Source organism: Vipera berus (genome assembly GCF_964194415.1).
Source record: "Vipera berus genome assembly, chromosome: 5".
Taxonomy (NCBI): Eukaryota; Metazoa; Chordata; class Lepidosauria; order Squamata; family Viperidae; genus Vipera; species Vipera berus.
The window spans coordinates 33,882,920-33,901,601 of record NC_138207.1 but is presented as its reverse complement, the minus strand read 5'-3'; the positions used below and the strand labels follow the sequence as shown (position 1 = coordinate 33,901,601).

General features: G+C 36.3%; 1 protein-coding gene across 1 annotated transcript in view; it reads right to left on the bottom strand.

Moving 5' to 3' along the window:
• EPHA4 (EPH receptor A4) overlaps positions 1–13,439 on the bottom strand; it is a gene marked incomplete at its 5' end in the record, with an annotated part of 180,299 nt that extends 166,860 nt beyond the window's left edge. The window contains 3 exons of the mRNA XM_081328820.1: positions 3,833–4,496; positions 9,554–9,621; positions 13,349–13,439. Of these exons, the coding sequence (XP_081184946.1) occupies positions 3,833–4,496; positions 9,554–9,621; positions 13,349–13,439 (823 nt within the window). The remainder of the gene's footprint in view (positions 1–3,832; positions 4,497–9,553; positions 9,622–13,348) is intronic.
• Between the last annotated feature and the right edge of the window lie 5,243 nt (positions 13,440–18,682).

Here is an 18,682-nt window from a genome sequence, read left to right as displayed (position 1 = left end):
CAAGATCATGAATTAGAATGAATATTTTATTTTTATAAGTAAACTGTAAACATTTCACATTTAATTCATAGAAACCTGATAAGGCTAGCCACAATTTGCTACACATATTAAACGAGGAAGGAAAATAAACTACAATTATTTCAGTGGTGAACATGAGGGAAGAAGAAGGGGAAAATTGAACAAATGAACTATATTATGTATGTCACAATTTATTTATCATTAATTAGTTTGCAAATGTTAAAAAACATTACTTCCTGTCTACACAAACCTCCTGGTATCTGACACTATTTTACAATACAATCTCATTGTCAATTCAATAGGAAGCGTGACTAATTTTAAAAGAACAGATATGAAAATACATTCAAAGGCTCTGAATACTTGAAAATATCTAATTTATAAATGAAAATGTACTTTTTTCTGGATACATCCAGAGGTTGATCTGTGAAGTTGCATATCAAAGGTCATGGATGTCAAAAGAAAACAAAACCCAGATTCATACAACACTGAAATTTATGATTGTTAGATGCAGACAAAATAGGTGTTCATATTTAAAAATATAATGAAAAAAGAAAATATGGTAATAATAAAAAAATCCACTCTCCAGCTATATTATTTCAAGTATTTAAAATCACAAAGATAATCAATGATAAATTCTAGTAAAGGGAAAATCACCTACAGGCTGAACTTTATCTTAAAACAGTAATTGTCTTCAACTTGCAATAGACTTCAAAGGCAATTTCATGTTTCAGGAATATATTTCTTATATTTTTTGTCCCAAAATATTTGTAAATTAAGTGCATTTTCCCCCTTTCTTCAATTTGAAACAAAAAATTCAGCCAACAGAAAAGGGTTGTAAAAACAGTATGTGTACAAAATCTTTGATAAAAGGAATTATATTGTAGAGAAAAATGAGTAGCAAAAGACTTTCATTTCAGAGAATAATATTCAAGATTAAGACAATGAATGAACTTGGACCTATGGGTGAGAAATGCAGATACCATCAGATAAATCTCTATTTTCCACTAAGTGTTCTTTTTTATCACTATCATTTTGTGTGTGTGTGTGTGTGTGTGTGTGTGTGTGTGTGTGTGTGTGTGTGTGTGTGTAGTTTGGTCTCCAATGTTCTAATTTTTTCAATAGATGAGATTATAGTTTCAAATAATAGGAGCACCTTCTGCCTTATCATATGTCCGTTAAACCTTTGTTCAGGTTTTAAGATCTTAATCAATCTTAACTCTGACCTAAGGATCACAGGAGGAAGATGGATGAGGAAGTGAATGACCTATGACCTTCTCTTGCATTTATATTACCAAGTTTCAACACTGAAAAAGATTTTGAGTAGACTTAACAAATATTGTAGACCTAATAGGTTTATCTTCCCTTATGTCTGTCTTCCAATTTCATAATAACACATCTATATGATTTTTACCCAAGAGTTAGAAGGACAGTAGCGTAGCTGATTAATAATGTTAGGTAAAATAAGATAATGTGAGGATATTTAATTCCTAATCACCTACTTTGTGGCATACTTACAAGAAAATGCTCTGGATTCAGAATCAATGTTATTATTCAGAACTACTAAAATTTAGAGTTCAGGAAATGTATACACAAACATATATTATCATGGAATTGGGAGATGAAATTGTGTTGTTTATTGGTTTACATTCATGTCAAGGAACTTTAAACAACTGGTATTAACATGACAGAGACTCAGAACAAAATACAGAGTTGGATTTGATATTTACTTATCAAATACTCCTGTGAAGTATGAATGTAGGACCGTCTGCTGCCAGGAACGATTTCCCATCGCCCTGTGCGCTCGCACAGAGAGGGCCTCCTCAGGGTGCCGTTGGCCAGACAATGTTGGCTGGCAACCCCCAGGGGGAGGGCCTTCTCTGTTGGGGCACCTACTTTGTGGAATCAGCTCCCCCGGGAGCTCTGGATGGCCCCAGACCTTTGGTCCTTTCGTCGTGACCTTAAGACATATCTTTTCCAGCAGGCCGACCTGGACTGATGATAACGGGGTTTTAATTATGATTTTAAATGTTTTTATTGGTTTTAGTGGGACTTTGACATAATTTAATTCTTTTTTAATATTTGTATTTACTGTATTTTATTGTTGTTAGCCGCCCTGAGTCCTTCGGGAGATAGGGTGGCATACAAGTCTCATTATAAATAAATAAATAAATAAATAAATAAATAAATAAATAAATAAATAAATAAATAAATAAATAAATAAATAAATAAATGTAAGGTGTTTTTTTTTTAAAAAAAAAGATAATGAAGTGTTGTATTTACTAGGTTGTTTCCCCATTTTTTAAAGATTTTTATAAGAAAGTACTTTTTTTGTTCTTCAAACTTCCAAAAACAAGGCTTCCTTTGTCAGCTGATTAAATAATAAAGTGTGGGTCACTGACTAAGGAGTCTTTTAGTTTTGCATCAATCAGGGTGAGCCAATATTGCCTCAGCATCTCCTTTGGGGAAATGAAATAGCCAATATTCTAATTTTATTCATCTGTTTGCTCATAACCAAATTCTACAAAATTAAATTCCAAGAAATGCAGAAACTAAAAAAAACAAATATTTTTCTACATATTGTTTTATAATGTAATCACTTCAAGTAAGATAGCTGTATACTGGCAACAATTTATTTGTACCAGCCATCCAAACATTTTGAATGTTCCTGTTCTTTTTCAGAAAGAGAATTACTTGCTTTTGTGATGCTGCCCTGTCATTAAGCTAGCCACATTTCAGTTCTCTCTCCAACAGCTCATAATTATAGTATCAAGCAGTTATGTTCAATTCTTCAATAAGCATATAAATATCTGATTAATACATGATAGTAAAGGAAAATGTTTAGAAAAATGATTTATATCAGGTAATAATTAATTTCAAATTGCCTATAAATTGATCAAATGAATCTATTTTAGAGAAGTGGGATGAAACTGCTATGGTATATTAATTTTACAAAATAAAATAGTGTGATGTTTGTTTTGTTCACACTAATTAAAAAAGGGATTTTTTTAGCAAAATGCAATTAAAATACATCAAACACAGCACCCTAAATCTTATTAGTTTAAAAATAAATGAAGGTATTATTTTGAAAAAAAGAATGCATTAGAGAGTTATCTTGAACAGGTGGCTTACAGGGGTAATCAAGTCCATAATCGGTTATAGTCTACTTATAAAATCATAATAATGTATAACTAAAAATCAAGAGAATCACAAAGAAGATTTAAAGTTCTTTTTCTTTCCTTTCCTTTAAAATAAGCTGCCTTTTATATGAAGGTTAATCCCTAATTCTGTGGAGGATAGGAAAAGGAGGGGAAAAACAGATGACTTTTGCATTTCTGACCAGTCTCCTAGCAAGTTCTTTTGTAAATGAAACAATGGAGACTTTTTGAGAAATAAAAATATGTCACAAAAGCAGCCATGTCATCCATTCAAGGATTACTTACTAGAAGAATTCTCAAGTGAGACAGTAGTTATTTTGAAATAGACTAAGATGAATTTTCAAATCAAAGCTTTATTTTCTATCATGAAAGTAAAAACTAAAATTTCAATAATAATAATAATAATAATAATAATAATAATAATAATAATAATAATAATAATAATACACATCTTATGGTAGAGTCTTTGTTCTTTCAGAATTATACATCCTTTAGCTCTGCCTCCTGGAACTACAGTACTGAATTTCCTCATTAGACCATGCTGTCCCACTGCATCCCCACAGGGATTGCTAATTACTGGCTTTCTTCAATTTAGCCTCCTTTCTGATTCAATTACATACACCATCCTTTACTGAACAGTATAATGCAACAAGGCCTACCTTGACATTCTCCATTATGCTCTTCATACCCAGCATTGCATAGGCAGTTGCCAATGGGTACCAGCCATTCACCATCTGCCCCACAGTACATTTTTGGCACATCCTTCTCTTCTGAGTTGTTGACACATGAACCACGAACCTCGACCAAAGAAGATGTATCAGCCCCTGTGATTGTGTCTGGAAACTGAGCCAGATTACGGACTGTCAGGGGACATTTCTTGTAGAAGACACGAACAGACACCAGGGCTATGCAAGCACCTACATCCTGGAATGCCAGATAAAATCCCTTCTTGCTCAATGGCCCCACATCACGTATCTCTGTGTTTAATTTCATAATCCTGTCGCCAATGTCTACCTGAGTAAAACTCTCATCAGCAGCAATGGTGTCAATCTTACCAAACTGACTTTCTCGAATAAAACGCTCCTTGTCATTGCTTGATTCATAATAGTACAGATTAAAAGTCTCCTTGCAAGTTCCCATAACACCTGGCAGGCTGTTACAGTCTCTTAGTGTGAACTTGATTTCAATATAAACCCTTTGAGCCCCTTCACGAGGAATCCAATCAGTCCGTAACCAGTTGTTCTGACTTGGTTCCATGACGTTGCAGACTTGATAAGTGCGGATTGGTGTATTTTTCTCATCCATAATGCTGACTTCTTCCCACTGTGAATAATCATACAGATAGACATAAATAAAATCATTTAAAATATACAATCAAACCATCACCAGAAAAAATTATTTCTATTGTACTACTGGCTACGTTGATTTTTATACAACAACCATTAATGCAAACTATCAAGAATACCTCGTATATCTGTATTAACTAAAACAATATTCAAGAGGAAATTAGCTTTTAAAAGCTGTATAGTTTAAGGTAGTAGAGGAGTAGAATTTTTCAGTTTATTAGATTCAGTTTATGATTATGATCAATCTGCCAACATACATTCTACTTGCCATTATTTGTATAGCATGATTTGAATGGTTCAGACTGCTAATAAGAGCTGCATTAAAATAAAACAGCTGTATCAGTTGAACAGATATTCTGTTTGTAAAGGAAAAAACAAAGAGAAGATATGGAACTTGACCATAGATATCCATCAGAAACAGAGCAGAAATAAGAACTAATCATTTCTAATCATCAATTATTCTGATATTATGTCCTTCACATTCACATACCAAGTTACAGACTATAATAAAATACATAACACAAAACTTACTAAAACAATATTATTAGAATCCCAAATAACAATTAAATATAATCAACAGCAAGCAGAAAAATCTCCACCTGTCATATCTAAATCAGTATTCAGTGTGAAGCTAGAAAATGCCTTGTGTGATCAATCCCTACATCCACACAACATACCGTATACATATTGTGTGAGAAAGATAAAATTTATGGGTATCTTCAAAGAGATTTGCATATATTATCTTTGTCAGAAAAGCATCATAGCCCAGTAACAGAACACAACAGGTGTCAGGTTCAATTACCACTATCTCTAAGTAATCCTGGGAAAGAAATTTGTTTGAAATTCTGGAGGGCTTCTGCCACTCAATATAGAAGAAACTGAACTGGATGGATTAATTATCTATTTCACTATAGGGAATGTTATTATCTGAGCAATTCATACCAAATTCCTGAAATACAGGCCACTATTAATATCTCTATGTGAGATATTCAGTATACGTGTGTTTGTTTTAATGGACTACAAAGTTTATCAAACAGAACTTTCACTTTAAAAATTCATACTTCCATTGTGCAATATAATTTTTGGGTCTTTTGTTCAGGATTAGTCTTTTTCATTTACTCCACATCTTCAGTTCTACCACCCACACAAGCTATAAATTAGCTAAAATGCAGGTTCCAGACTATTAAATATATGGAAATGTTACTGGATCGTGTAAGAATTTTTTAATCTACAACAAAGATTAAGATTCATTTCTTCAGACCAGAAGGATTATATTGCACATGCACGTTATAATAAAATAAATAGCTTCAATTCTAAAAAGCTTTAATTTGTACAGTGCACATCTTGGTGTATTTCAAAACAATCTATCTTCAGACAGACAGACAGTTTTCGAGCCAAGACAGTTTGTGTTCCTGAAGAACTCAAATAGGAATAATGACACCACAGTTTTGGCACTGGTGACTGTAATAATTAATCTTTCTCTTTAACACTTGGGTAGTTAGTATAGACATACATCTACACAAACCTGTGCATTCAACCACACAAAAAATTATTCTGAAGAGTGAGTTTTATTTTATTTTGTTTACAGAGGTTCAGCAAGAGTGAGAGTAAGTAAGGCAAATGGAGCCAGACAACATGTTTGCTAAGCACTTGTGATTTGTAAAAATGGAAAACTAATAAAATATTTTTTAAAAAGGAGTGAGAGAAAAGAATAGTATCAGTCAAAAAGCGCTTTAAAATGTTATTATATTACGCTTTAAAATGTTATTATATTAGTCATAGGATAAAGAAAAGTACTGCTGTGTCTATTTATTTTCAAAAGAAATAAATTGGTTTTGGTTTTGCTGAGTTCAGGATCAATGACAGAGGAAAACATGCTTTTTCCCCTCACTTATACAAAATTTAACTAAATCCAACCTTTTTCATTGAAGCACATGAACCCAAAACAGTAGCATTATAAAACAGTTTTCAGAGGCTTCATCAAAAAGCAAAATAAATATGCTTGTGCTGGTGGATGTTATAAGATAGAAGCTACTCTTCTTTGTATTGTGTTCATAATCATTAAAGTTCATAACCATTAAAGTGCTCTTGAGTTTAAATGCTGGATAACTAAAAAAAATTTATAGAGCTGTGGCAGCTAACCCCCAAGAGTCAAGATGGTAATATTTGAGTTATTGTCTAGAGATACTTGAGAATTCAAGAAAAGTGGGGGGGTGGGGGTGGAGAGAAAGAGAGAAAAAGAATATCCACCGTGTCAAACTGTCACGGATAATAGGGGAAACTGCAAAGCCATCTATCAATGTAAAATGTTAGCACACAAAGTGAGCAACAAAGTTCTTTAATTTACAGCTGCCATGAAATGAGCATTGTGTTACAATTCTTCCCTTTATGAACCAATACCCTATACTATGGGAGAGGGCAGGGACGAAAAAGAAGAAGGAATAAAAATGGTCAATGGGATTTCCTTTTGCATGTTTACACAAAAGACAAGTCAAATTATCAGGCTGATCCAAAGCCTATTGAATTCTGTGAAAAGAACACAGGCCCTTTGCTGAAAAATTCCTCCTAGGATTTGGTCATGATATCTCTTCCTCAACAGAATTGCACTTTTCATTTTTAATATTTATATCAGTAAAGAGCCAAACATAATAAAACTGCAAATTTCCAGATAAATAAATTATTGTTTGATAAAGTGTGTGGTCAAAGATTAAATTCGTCTTCCTCTTCAGTTTCGTCAAACAGACTTCCTATATTTTAATAAACCAGGATAAAGGATTCCAGACCAAGTTTCTTTTAACTCAAATTTTAAAAATAAACCATTAATTAAATGTATAGGCATACATTTGTTCTTCCTGCCATGCACTCAGTAACAGACATATTCATTTGGGTAAAGTGACCTATTTTCATCTCCAATCTCTCTTATTAATGTATAAAATATTTCACATTTCAGAAATAACCACATGGGATTCTGTATCATACAGAAAGCACCATAAAATATAAGAGGAAGCAGAGTTTATGTTTAAATTTATATCTTGGATATTTTTGAAAAATATTTTTAAAAATCTGTCCAATGCTTTGAATGAAACCTGAAGCACAGGAAACTATTTTTTCCAGCTTTCCGACAGGCAGATTTGAAAGCCGACTAGGTTCCTTTATGATTTTTTTTTATCACTGTCTTGTATAAGCTTTAATATAATTAGTCATATATTATCATAAAAACACTTCTCCCTGTTGTTTTTAGAAAAAAAATTATTAATAATAGAGAATAAGTATTTTCTTCAGCATTTTTAGATGGCTGAAGTTATTTTCATTCAAAATTAAAAGGTATCTATTTAAAGCTATCGAAGAAATACCCCCTACACCAAAAAATAGACTAATTTATTAACTTTTTCAGGGTATGGGATTAACTGGAATTCCTGACTCTTACTGAGATAAAGTTGCAGCTTTCCCACTGTCAAAAGATGAGGGCAATTGGCTGCAATCAGCAATGAATATATGCTGCCTACACCCAGTAGCTTGCCAATCATTTCCTCCTGCCTGAAGAAAAGGAGGTGGGGTTCCAGGAACAGCAGAGGCAGACCACAACTCGACTACAGTCAAGTTCAGGCATAGCAACAATGGGGACTGGACAACTGACTATTTTCCCATCAAAGGGCTATTTTAAAACTTATGCATAATGCATCTCTAAATAAATAACCTCACATTCCTTCCTTCCATAGAGAGAGAGTTGCACTGCAAGCACACAGACACAAACGTACAAGAAATATTAAAGAATAATGTATTTTAGTAACAAGAACTGCATCTGTGGTTATTATATATTTGATAGTGTTTGGAAACTTTTGATTTGCCTTCAGTTGATATGAATAGCTTGCCTTTATACAGTTAAGGAGAGATACCTGCTAAATTTTAAAGAGCTTTGTGGTCATTGGGAATACCATGCATCTTGTAGTTTTACTCTTGAAACAGTTCTCCTAAAAGGGCTAAAAGCCCTTATGTAGCAAAAGGAAAGCTGTATTTCATTATTTAATAAAATATCTGGTCCTATGTTATGTATAGTATTAATGGTTATCCAATAAATCCACTAAGAAATACTCTTGGGTTTCTTGGAACGATCATATCAAGCCACATTCTATTTATTTAAAGTTTCTTTATATGTTGCATAAAACTAAGTTATGATTCTAGTTTCTCTCTGCATCCAGATCTACAAATTGTTTATTCACTAATAGATGACCAAACTCCTGTTCTGCTTGTACAATGCTCTTATCATTGTACAAAAATAGGTATTTAACAAAGAAAAAGAATATTTACAGCTAAATATTAACATGAATATTTACAGCTAAATATTATCATTTTTAAAAGCAATATTGAACATTCACCTTTCTACTGATCATGAGATAAATTTATGGAATGATTGTGACTTCACACTGTACTCCTCATGGGCAATGTACTCCTCATCTGAAAATTAGATGAGACTTTGTTTAAAGATAACCTTTCTCAAATATCAAAATAATTTTTATGCTCACTTCCTCTGTAAAATAAATAAAATTGTAGTTTTTGCAAATCCTTAAGAACAGTATTCATATAAATTATTTTTATAAAATTATAAGAAGAGATATGGATTTGCCCTTGATCAAAATGAAAAAAATAATAACTCATTTATTTTTAAAATTGGTATTTATAAGTGACTTTTGAAGAAATATTTTACATTTGTGTTGGAACTCACAAATATATATTCAGTTCCCTAAACAGAATTGACTTAACAAATTTGCTGACTTGGCTCCAAGTCTCTTCATCAGACACCTGGTTCTAAAATTATTGTTGTTGTTGTTGTTTTAAGATTCTTCCATGACAGGATATCCCAGGTTTATATAATGAAATAATACAGTTTTACAACAAAGTATAATTCCCATCATAAAGGCCACAGAAATAAAGTTGACCTGTTCACAATCAGTGAAGAAAAGACTATCAAGTATTATTAGAAATTCACTAATAATTTCAAACTTTTATTGATTAGATAAAATATTCTGAACTTACCCCTCCCTCTAAGGGGCTTGCTATCCAGCCAAGTTCACCTTGAACTGATCTGGAATCCAATAAGGTAACTGCAAAAGAAAAGCATACATTAAGTACTAAGTACTGCAATTCAGACAATGTTTCAAAATGCATCATTAAATGAGCTACACAAGAAAAGGAAGATACTACCAACCAAAAAAATAAGTATCTTCCCAATAAGTAGGAATCTTTCATTCCTATTTAGAATACATACACACACACACACACACACACACACATATATATATACATATATATACCTTGGGGACCACCTGCTGTCGGCGTCAACTTCCCTCCACCCTGTGCGTTCCCACAGAGAGGGCCTCCTCAGGGTGCCTCCGGTCAGAGAATGTCGGCTGGCGGCCCCCAAGGGGAGGGCCTTCTCTGTGGGCGCTCCGGCCTTATGGAACCAGCTGCCGGTCGAGCTCCGGACGGCACCGGACCTTCGCTCCTTCCGACGCGGTCTGAAGACCCACTTATTCGAACAAGCTGGCCTGGCCTGATGGGGGGATTTTAGGGTTTTTAATTGGTTTTTATACTGTATTGTTTTATTGGGCGATTATTTAATTCTCTTTTTTAATTTTTGTATTTGTTATTTATATTGCCCTGTTCACCGTCCTGAGTCCCTCGGGAGAAGGGCGGTATATAAATTTAATAAATAATATATATATATATATATATATATATATATATATATATATATATATATATATATATATATATATATATATATATATATATATATATATATACACACACACACACACACACACACACAAACACATATTGTGGATCTGATTATAATAATAATACTTGATAGGTGACTAAAAATGCCAAATCCAATCTAACATCTGGCTGACTCTGCAACCAATCATCATCAACATAATACTATCCCAGTAAAGTACTGTCTTGATGTGGTTTTTAATATTATTAAACAACATCTACCTATCCCAAGTTTATGGGAAAGACTTAATAGGTAGAGAAAAATATCAACAACTGGCTGTGTGACCAACCAATAATAATAAGAACACCGAACTGAAACATTTTCAATTTTTTTCATTGAAAAACAATCCTTTAAAAAAAGGAGACCTGAGCTATTTATAACTAAAATAAGTCTACTTCAAATGCAGTATGATACCTAGTGACTTCATGAACATATCCATGTCATTTTCTTGAAAATAACATCAAATGGTTTGCCCTTGGCTTCTTTTAATTATTTTTTTTTACTTCACTGTCTAATTTATAGTTCTAAAATTTCCTAGTATTCCCCCATCCAAGTCCTGTTCACGTATACCCTGCTTATCCTTAAGGCCATTTTTCATAGATTTTGATTCTAATCCACTCTGCATTTTCAAATTCACAAATCCCAGCTATTATTACAACATCCTCTAGGAGAAATCAATACAGGTATAACAATTTTCTCACTGCAGCCCACAAAAATAAGATGCCAAACCTATTAACATTATCCCACTAAGACACATGTTGATTCTGTGGATGGGGACAGACTTGCATTTAGGACCTCTTAATTCATGTCTCAAAGGTCATCTTCAATAAGGATTAATACTTGCACCCAAACTGAATTGGTTTGGATTTAAAAAACAAACAAACAAAAAACTAAGATAAAATGTTCTGGGTATCTAGGACACTCTCAGTCTTTGAATGCAGTGTGCAATGTAATCCTATATGTGTTTAATCACTGAGATTCTCACATGAATGTGCACAGAAAGCACCTACTCATAATTCATCTTTATTACATGCTGCCTGAGACAATGCTACATGATAGATGGACCTTCCAAGATAAAATAAAATGTTAATTTCACTAACTTTGTAACAAGACTTGTTTACATCATTTGGCAGTTCTCTTTACGAATTGTAACATCTCATAGGAAAATGTCAGTGAATCCAAAAACAGGTTCAATAGATAACTTAATCTACTGTCGCTATAAACAAGGAATGCATATTGTGTTGGTCGTGCCATCTTCTGGGTATTTAATGGCACTTGCAAGAAAAGCAGAACGATTTTTTAAAGTATTTCCACATATAAGTGAATAGCAAAAAGTGGGGGGGGCTATGTTATATAGGAAACATTTCCAGCACTATATGGGGGTGAGGGTGAGGGGGCATGTATTCTATAAGAAACAAAGAGAGGGAACCAAAATCTGAACAGCTTCAGCACTGCATTCTTTGTACCTCTAGAGGCTCCTGTTAAAAATGGAGCAAGATTTGGGGGGGGGGGTGTTAAGAGTGAAAAATGGCTCCCCAGTGCAGATAACTTAAAAGATGCTGAGACAGACTAAATGAAATCTCATCTGTTCAGCATTCACCCCACCCCAGTAAGGCTACAAAACCGTAGATTCCGTATAAATCATACATGAGGTTTTTAGGCAACGTTTTAAAATAGGACCTATGGGTTTATCTTATTTCAACGGCGCATTGTTCTGCTTAAGCCTATTTGTGATTCGTGTGCAGACGATCTTTCCTTTCTTCAACAGATGAAGAGCTATCAAACTGCTGGTTGACAGACGAAGATGATAGAAACCAAAGCAGAAGGGGGACCCGAAAAAAATTACCGGCGGAGGAAACCCTCGGCAAATTATTCTGCAAAATCCTTAGCTTTTCTGACTTTTAAGTTTGAACAACTCACCGGCGCTATTTGTCTTACGCGCCAAGTGATTTCCCAGGCATCTCATATCATAAAACCACATTGAAGCTGAAGTTACAGGTATCTGACTCCCAGCGGCCGAAGCCAGAGTGAAATAAATAAGGACATCTCAGGGAGGGAGAAAGGGCGGGAACGCGCATAGCTACACGCGCGCACCCCCCCCCCCCCACCCAGTTTCTTGACAAGCAGGTTCGTGTCACCTCGTAGCACGTAAGTCACCTCGACGCACGCAGTCGATTGAAGCCCGCGCTGCCGCGCGCGTTTGTGTGTGGGGACGCGCGTCCGTGGTTATGTAAGATTAGGCTGGAAAGAAAAAGAGAAAAAAAACACCCCAAAGCCTGAATGGTTCTTTCTTTTGCTTTAGCGTTGCCTCTCCAAGACGTAAGAAAATAGCCCCACGGACGCAGCAAAGAAGGTGCTGAAAGGAAGAATGCGGGCAGACCGAGAAGCTCGGTCCCGTTTGGGAAAAAGGCTGCTTTGAACTTAAGACGCCGGTCTAGACTAAATTAAAACCCTAACCAAATCCACGGAACTCGCTTGCCCTGGCTGTTTAGCAAAAGGAGGCTTTTTTCTTTTTTTCAGGGAGCAAAGAGGTCTAAGTGGCGCGTTTGCACCAGTCTGGCTGGCTGAAAACAGCTCCGTCTAGAAATCCAGGTCAAGCTCCCACGCGGGTTTCCGCCGACGCGCGCAAAGCTGTCACGTCTGCGGCAAATTCGGCTGCGGAAGGCGACCGATCCAAGCCGACCGGCCGGTCACAAAGCTCCCCATCCCCAGACGCCACTCTCCAAACTTTCGCCTCTCTCTGGAGCGTCCAACGGACGAAGAGGAGCTAAGGCGAAGGGCGAGCTAGCGGGGGGGGGGGGGCGAAGCTTCTGAAACAGCCCAACGCTCTCCGCCACCAGCCCTAAGTTTGCCGCGAGCTAACCGCGCGGCTTGTCCGTTCTTTCTTATGCCGACGTGAGGTTGTCTGCCTGATCAAGTTGCCCAGTGTTTGGTCCACAGGAGCGGGTGTTGAAAAACAGGAGACCCTCGCACCGACCCAAATCCCTGCCCGTTACAAGCCACACGAGAAAGACGAGGAAGTCTCGGCTCGGGACCCTTATTCTCTCACTCACCTTCATTGGCCGGATATATCCGAGAACCGGTGACACCCTCGCAAATCCCAAAGAGAAGCGAAAAGACGGTGAAATATACAATCCCAGCCATGGTTTTTTGGTGCTAGCGCTGCTCCAGACTCCTCTATCCCAGTGGAATAAATGCTTAAATTGGGAGTGCAGCAGGCTGTAGACATTGCCAAGGGGGCGGGGGAGGAATCGTGACGTCTCACCGTCCATCAAGGCCATTCGCCTGTCAGAAGAACTGCTGGAGAGAAAATCCCACCCAGACACGCCCTCTTCCTAAAACCACGCCCTCCGCGTTCCTCCTCCTGGCTCCTCTCGTATTCAGAGCTTCCTCGAAAGGTGCAGAAGTGGCTGGCGGATGGTCTGCGCCTTTTTGCTGTTTTTCTCCTTCCTCAAGTAGGCGTCTATACTGTTGTACTTTTCTGTCTCCAAGCTTGGTTCAATAAACGCTCTTTTCTCGTATTCTCATGTCCGTTTACCTGCGAGCAGATCGCACTGAACTCATTTGGGTTTCCTATTAAGAGGACGCCTCCCGGTTTTTCTCCCCTGAAGTTCCTGAACCAGTGAGTGATATCCTGAATTTAAATGTCCAGCAGAGAAGCGACATGGATTCCTTTGACAGAATTGAAAAAGACCCCTTCCCACATTAGGAAAACAACAACAACATATTTATAAAAATAACAAAACGCAAGCTTTATTACATTGAGGTTTATTGTAATTATGTCATTTTTTCCCCTTGAATGGCATACATTACAGACAACTAAGATTGCAGGATAATTTCGCGAAAGACGCCTGCATTGTGTACGAACGTTTTCACCAGAACTGTAGCCGACTAAACTGCTGCAGTTTGTAGGAAAAGCTTGATTAAAAAAGAAAGATGCTTCGAGGAATAGAAGAATGAAAATTTAGAGAAAGGAATGAGAAGGATTTCACGTCTTTAGATTTTTAAGGAGCTTTCCTGTCTGGTCCAGCCAATTCTAACAGATTTTAAAGGTGGTCGTTCGTAAGAAACATCCACTGCCCACCCGTGTTTTTTATTCGTCTAATCCAACTGAAATTAGGCATTCACAGGGATTCCGCGATTTAGAAGGTCCTCCCCGAAACCAGGGGACAACTTTTCGTAAATAGGACAATGACAACACGAAACAAAACCACTTTTCGAAAATATCCTTTTTTTGCGTTTGGTTGTGTCTCGGGGGAAAAAATGTTCCTTCACGCCAAAGCTCCCCATCCTGGCAGCTCCCTTCGGAGGGCATTCCTCCGAGATCACCAAATCCGCCTGCTAATAGCTGACTTTTTGACAAGCCGGACGGCGAGCAATTTCCTTCCACTAGGGACGCTTAATTCTTAGAAAGCAACTACTTTATGGCTCGGCCCCCGACGTCTTTTACGCGCACCAGCAGCTTTCATCCCAAATAGGAGCGCACGTGGCCGGCGAAGATCAACGTTGCAAGCAACCTAGTCTCTTTCAAGAACACCTTTATTCACTTGCTTGCTTGTCCTCAATCACATAGGGAAGTGGACTTCCCTTTTCTGGGCTGTGCATTTAAGGGATGGACCCATAAACCCAAAAAGGCGGGGGGGAGGGGGAAGAGGAAAGAATTCTCCAAGCGTTTCATTCATTGCGTGTTTCCTCCGTAAACCAACAGCGCCACCACGTGGGTTGCGGCTGAGCGAAGAAAAGCCGGCGAAGTTGGCAATATGGCAGACTGTGACCCCGAGGCTTCTACATCTTTCTTGTCACCTAAACTGAATATGTTTCTATGTTACCTAAATTAAATCAGTGAATATTTGTGAAAACGTTAAAAAAAGTCATTATTTGGTCTGTGTCACAAAACGTGCAAAAACTGAATTAATTAGGTCAATTACAAAGCACTGTATAAACCTTCACATTCTCACAAACTTAATCTGGCAAGATGATTAAAATATAGGGGAGGAAGAAGGAACCAAAAAAAGTGGTGTTACAGCTTACATCTGAAGATTACGTTCTTAAGAAAAATGCAAATTGAGAATGGTGATAAATTGGTCCACAAAGTTTCCCAAGCCTTGTTAGAAAGAAGAAATGTGCAAATAATTGCTGAACCCGCATTAAAATCTAACTAATGTATGCCTCTACTACTCTCTTAAGGCTCTGTTCTCTTCTATTTAACAAATTCAACTGGACTTACCTTTGATAGAAGACTTATAATACGTTGAAAATCAAATTAGCAACTGCAAAGGCAAAAAGGAATCCAAGTTAATCATCATCATTCAAAGTTTAAAATTTAAGTCAGAAAGGAATCCATTAAACTTGTCCCATCAGCAATTCCCAGAAAAGGTCTATCACATTTGAGAAATCTAACATGCACTGTTCCAATTTTTTTTGGTTGTTGTTTTGTTTTGTTTCTGTTTACCTAAGAGCTTCTATGATTAGAAGTGGAAGATCCAGAAATAAAGCAGATTCACCTTGTGGTCTTTTTACATTCCCAGCAAGAAACAAACAAGTGAATTAGCTGTATAAAATTCTTTAATAAAAAAATAAGTTGATTTGGCTGATGGCAATTGACAAAGGTGTGGTTGAAAAACAGCCCTAAATATGCAACCGTAGGACAGGTTAGTGATGACTTGACTCTGCAATTGCTATTATTAAAAAAAATATAGTAACATCTGCCACATACATGTTTATATTTGCCATCCTCTGCAGCACACTTTAAAACACACATACCTTTTCTCCACATGTCTTCACTATCTACAGATCTCACACATTTCCAGAATGGTATGTGAATCTGTTGCTTTCAGAGAAACCAGGCAATCATTCTTCAGTGTCGTAGCTAATAGCTGAATGTAAACTACTAGCCAACCAATGCTCATTTTTATATTTGAAACAACTCACCAAACCCTCCAGTGAATTAAAAAAACACACATGTTTCTAGCACATTCAGAAATGAAAGGATCATTCATATTTCATATGTGTAAAATTGTTTGCTAATTTGTAAAACCTTCTTTTTAATAGGCTACAATGGAGAATGTTTGCAAGATTAGATGGTGTTTTAAACTATAGGGAAGCTTTAAAAGTTTTCTCCTTATCATGGTGATGGACCTGCATTGCAAAGCACATCACAATGAAAGTGGGATTCTAGCAAATCCTGTGAATATAGCATCCCAGCACTTCAAGTGACTGTAGTATGTGGAACTGAAAGCTTTTTTCCCCAATAACAAAGAACACCAGGGCGTGTTACAAAACTTTCCTAAGTGCTCAGCTAAGGAAGCATAGAATGTAGTTTGCTGTGCAGCAAAAAAAATTAGAAACCCATACATATAGGATAAACTTCTACAGATAGTCCTCGTCCTGTGACCACAATTGAGACCAGAGCTTCCATTGCTAAAAATGTGGTCTTTAAGTGAGTTGCGCCTGATTTTATTATCTTTTTTTATATTAAATGAATCACCATGGTCATTAAGTGAATCACATGATTGTTAAGTAAATCCAGCTCTCCCCATTGATTGTCAGAAGCCTGTTTAGGAAGGTTGCAAATGGTGGTCACATGACCTAATTTTATGCTGTAGCTGTTGTCATCCATGGTGGTTGAAAAGTCACCCCACCACAAAGATTCTGCAATTATTACAAGTGCAAGAATTAAACTTAAGTCACTTTTTCAGCACTGCTGTAACTTTGAACAGTCACTATATGAATGGTTGTTAAACCGAGGACTACCTGTAGATAGTACTAATACTATATATTGCACTTATTTTTGAAAAAAGGCTGGAAAAATGTGAACATGTTTTCTAAGGTTTGGGGATTGGCACTTTCAGAAACTTACTTCATATCCACACTGTGTTGAAATTGGGGGGGAGGGGATGTCTAAAAACCAGCTGGGGGAGGATCAGCATCTACAATTCTCACAGATTGCCAAAGTGGTAAAGAAACTAAGCACATAAGTGATGTGAGACCTACTTTCTATATCTGAAATTATTTTAGCAGTTATTTTTCTTTCCCCATGTTGGCAAGAAAGAATTTAATTTAATTTCTATTGAAATTAACTGGTCACATACTTTTCATTATAAAATGACCCCCAAATGACACAATATAGTGAAAAATCATAAAAGTACAACCCTTGCAAAGAACATAAAATAAATAGTGAAAATGGGGAAGAGGAGACCATGAAATAAAGCAGTAGAAATTTAATTCAAAGCCTGAACAAACAAGTAGATCTTTTTTTTGGTGCCAAACACTTACAAAAAAGATACATGTGTGATTTCAATTCTATATTTAAGGCATGTTTTTCCCCCCAAGAATATCCTCTCTAGAATTGCTGCACAGTAAATCTCTGGCCCTGAATCTTAATCACCGAGCAGATACATAATGGCAGCTGTGATCATGCTGATTTATAACTTCGTGGCCTGGAAAACACAGTGCAAAATTATGAGCTGTGTGCAAATATGCACACAGCATTGTTGCCTGCTCAAGTAGTACAGGAAAGATAAGTCACATGCAGCCCCCTCATGTGTTCTTCTCCCTACATTTTTCCTTTTCATGTTGCTAGGAGAGAGACAGTTCATATTGCAATATTCCTGAAAGGGGATAGTACTGTTCAAAATTGTGAGGAAGTTTAAGAGCAACACAGAGCCAGAACAAATGCTGCTCCCTGAGTGACTATGTACAAAACTAGGTCAACAGCTTGTCTGGCTGTCAGGAAGGAACCCCAATTATTAATAAAATAAAGCAGAAAGATGGAGAGACAGAAGAAACTATTTTAAATTTTGGCTTTATTATTTTTAAAATAACTGCAGTATATTTTAATTGTACTACCGGTAGTTTGGGAATTTGTTTTGCATTTGTTTTTGTGTTTTTTTTTCCTTTCTGCAATTAGCCACCATGATTGTCAGAAAAGTAGGTTTATAGTAATAACAGCATCAACCACCAAATAAAATCAGGGCAATCTTCCCCATAAGGCTTGCTTTGGCAAACCATTATTCTAAGGATAAGTTTTAATTAAGGTTTGCAATCTTTAGGTAAGATTTTATGACTGAAGATACTGTTAGATTTAAGCATAATTAATCCTTGCAATATTTTAGGTTGTCGATCACTGCATAACAATTACATCTTCTCTGTTCTGTGATAAGTGCAGGGATGGTGGATTGTTAGAAACAATGTGTAACAAAAGTGAGATCCAATCAATTTTGATGATTCTAATAATAATTTACATGCTGAGATTTGCAGTACTGCCTGTATGCTATTATCCTGGCAACCTAACTATTCTATTGACTTAACTTGTTTTTTTCCTTCTATCTATGCCATTAATTACTTCAAAAATGTGTATTCCTTAATTTAAAGATGAGAAGCCTGGA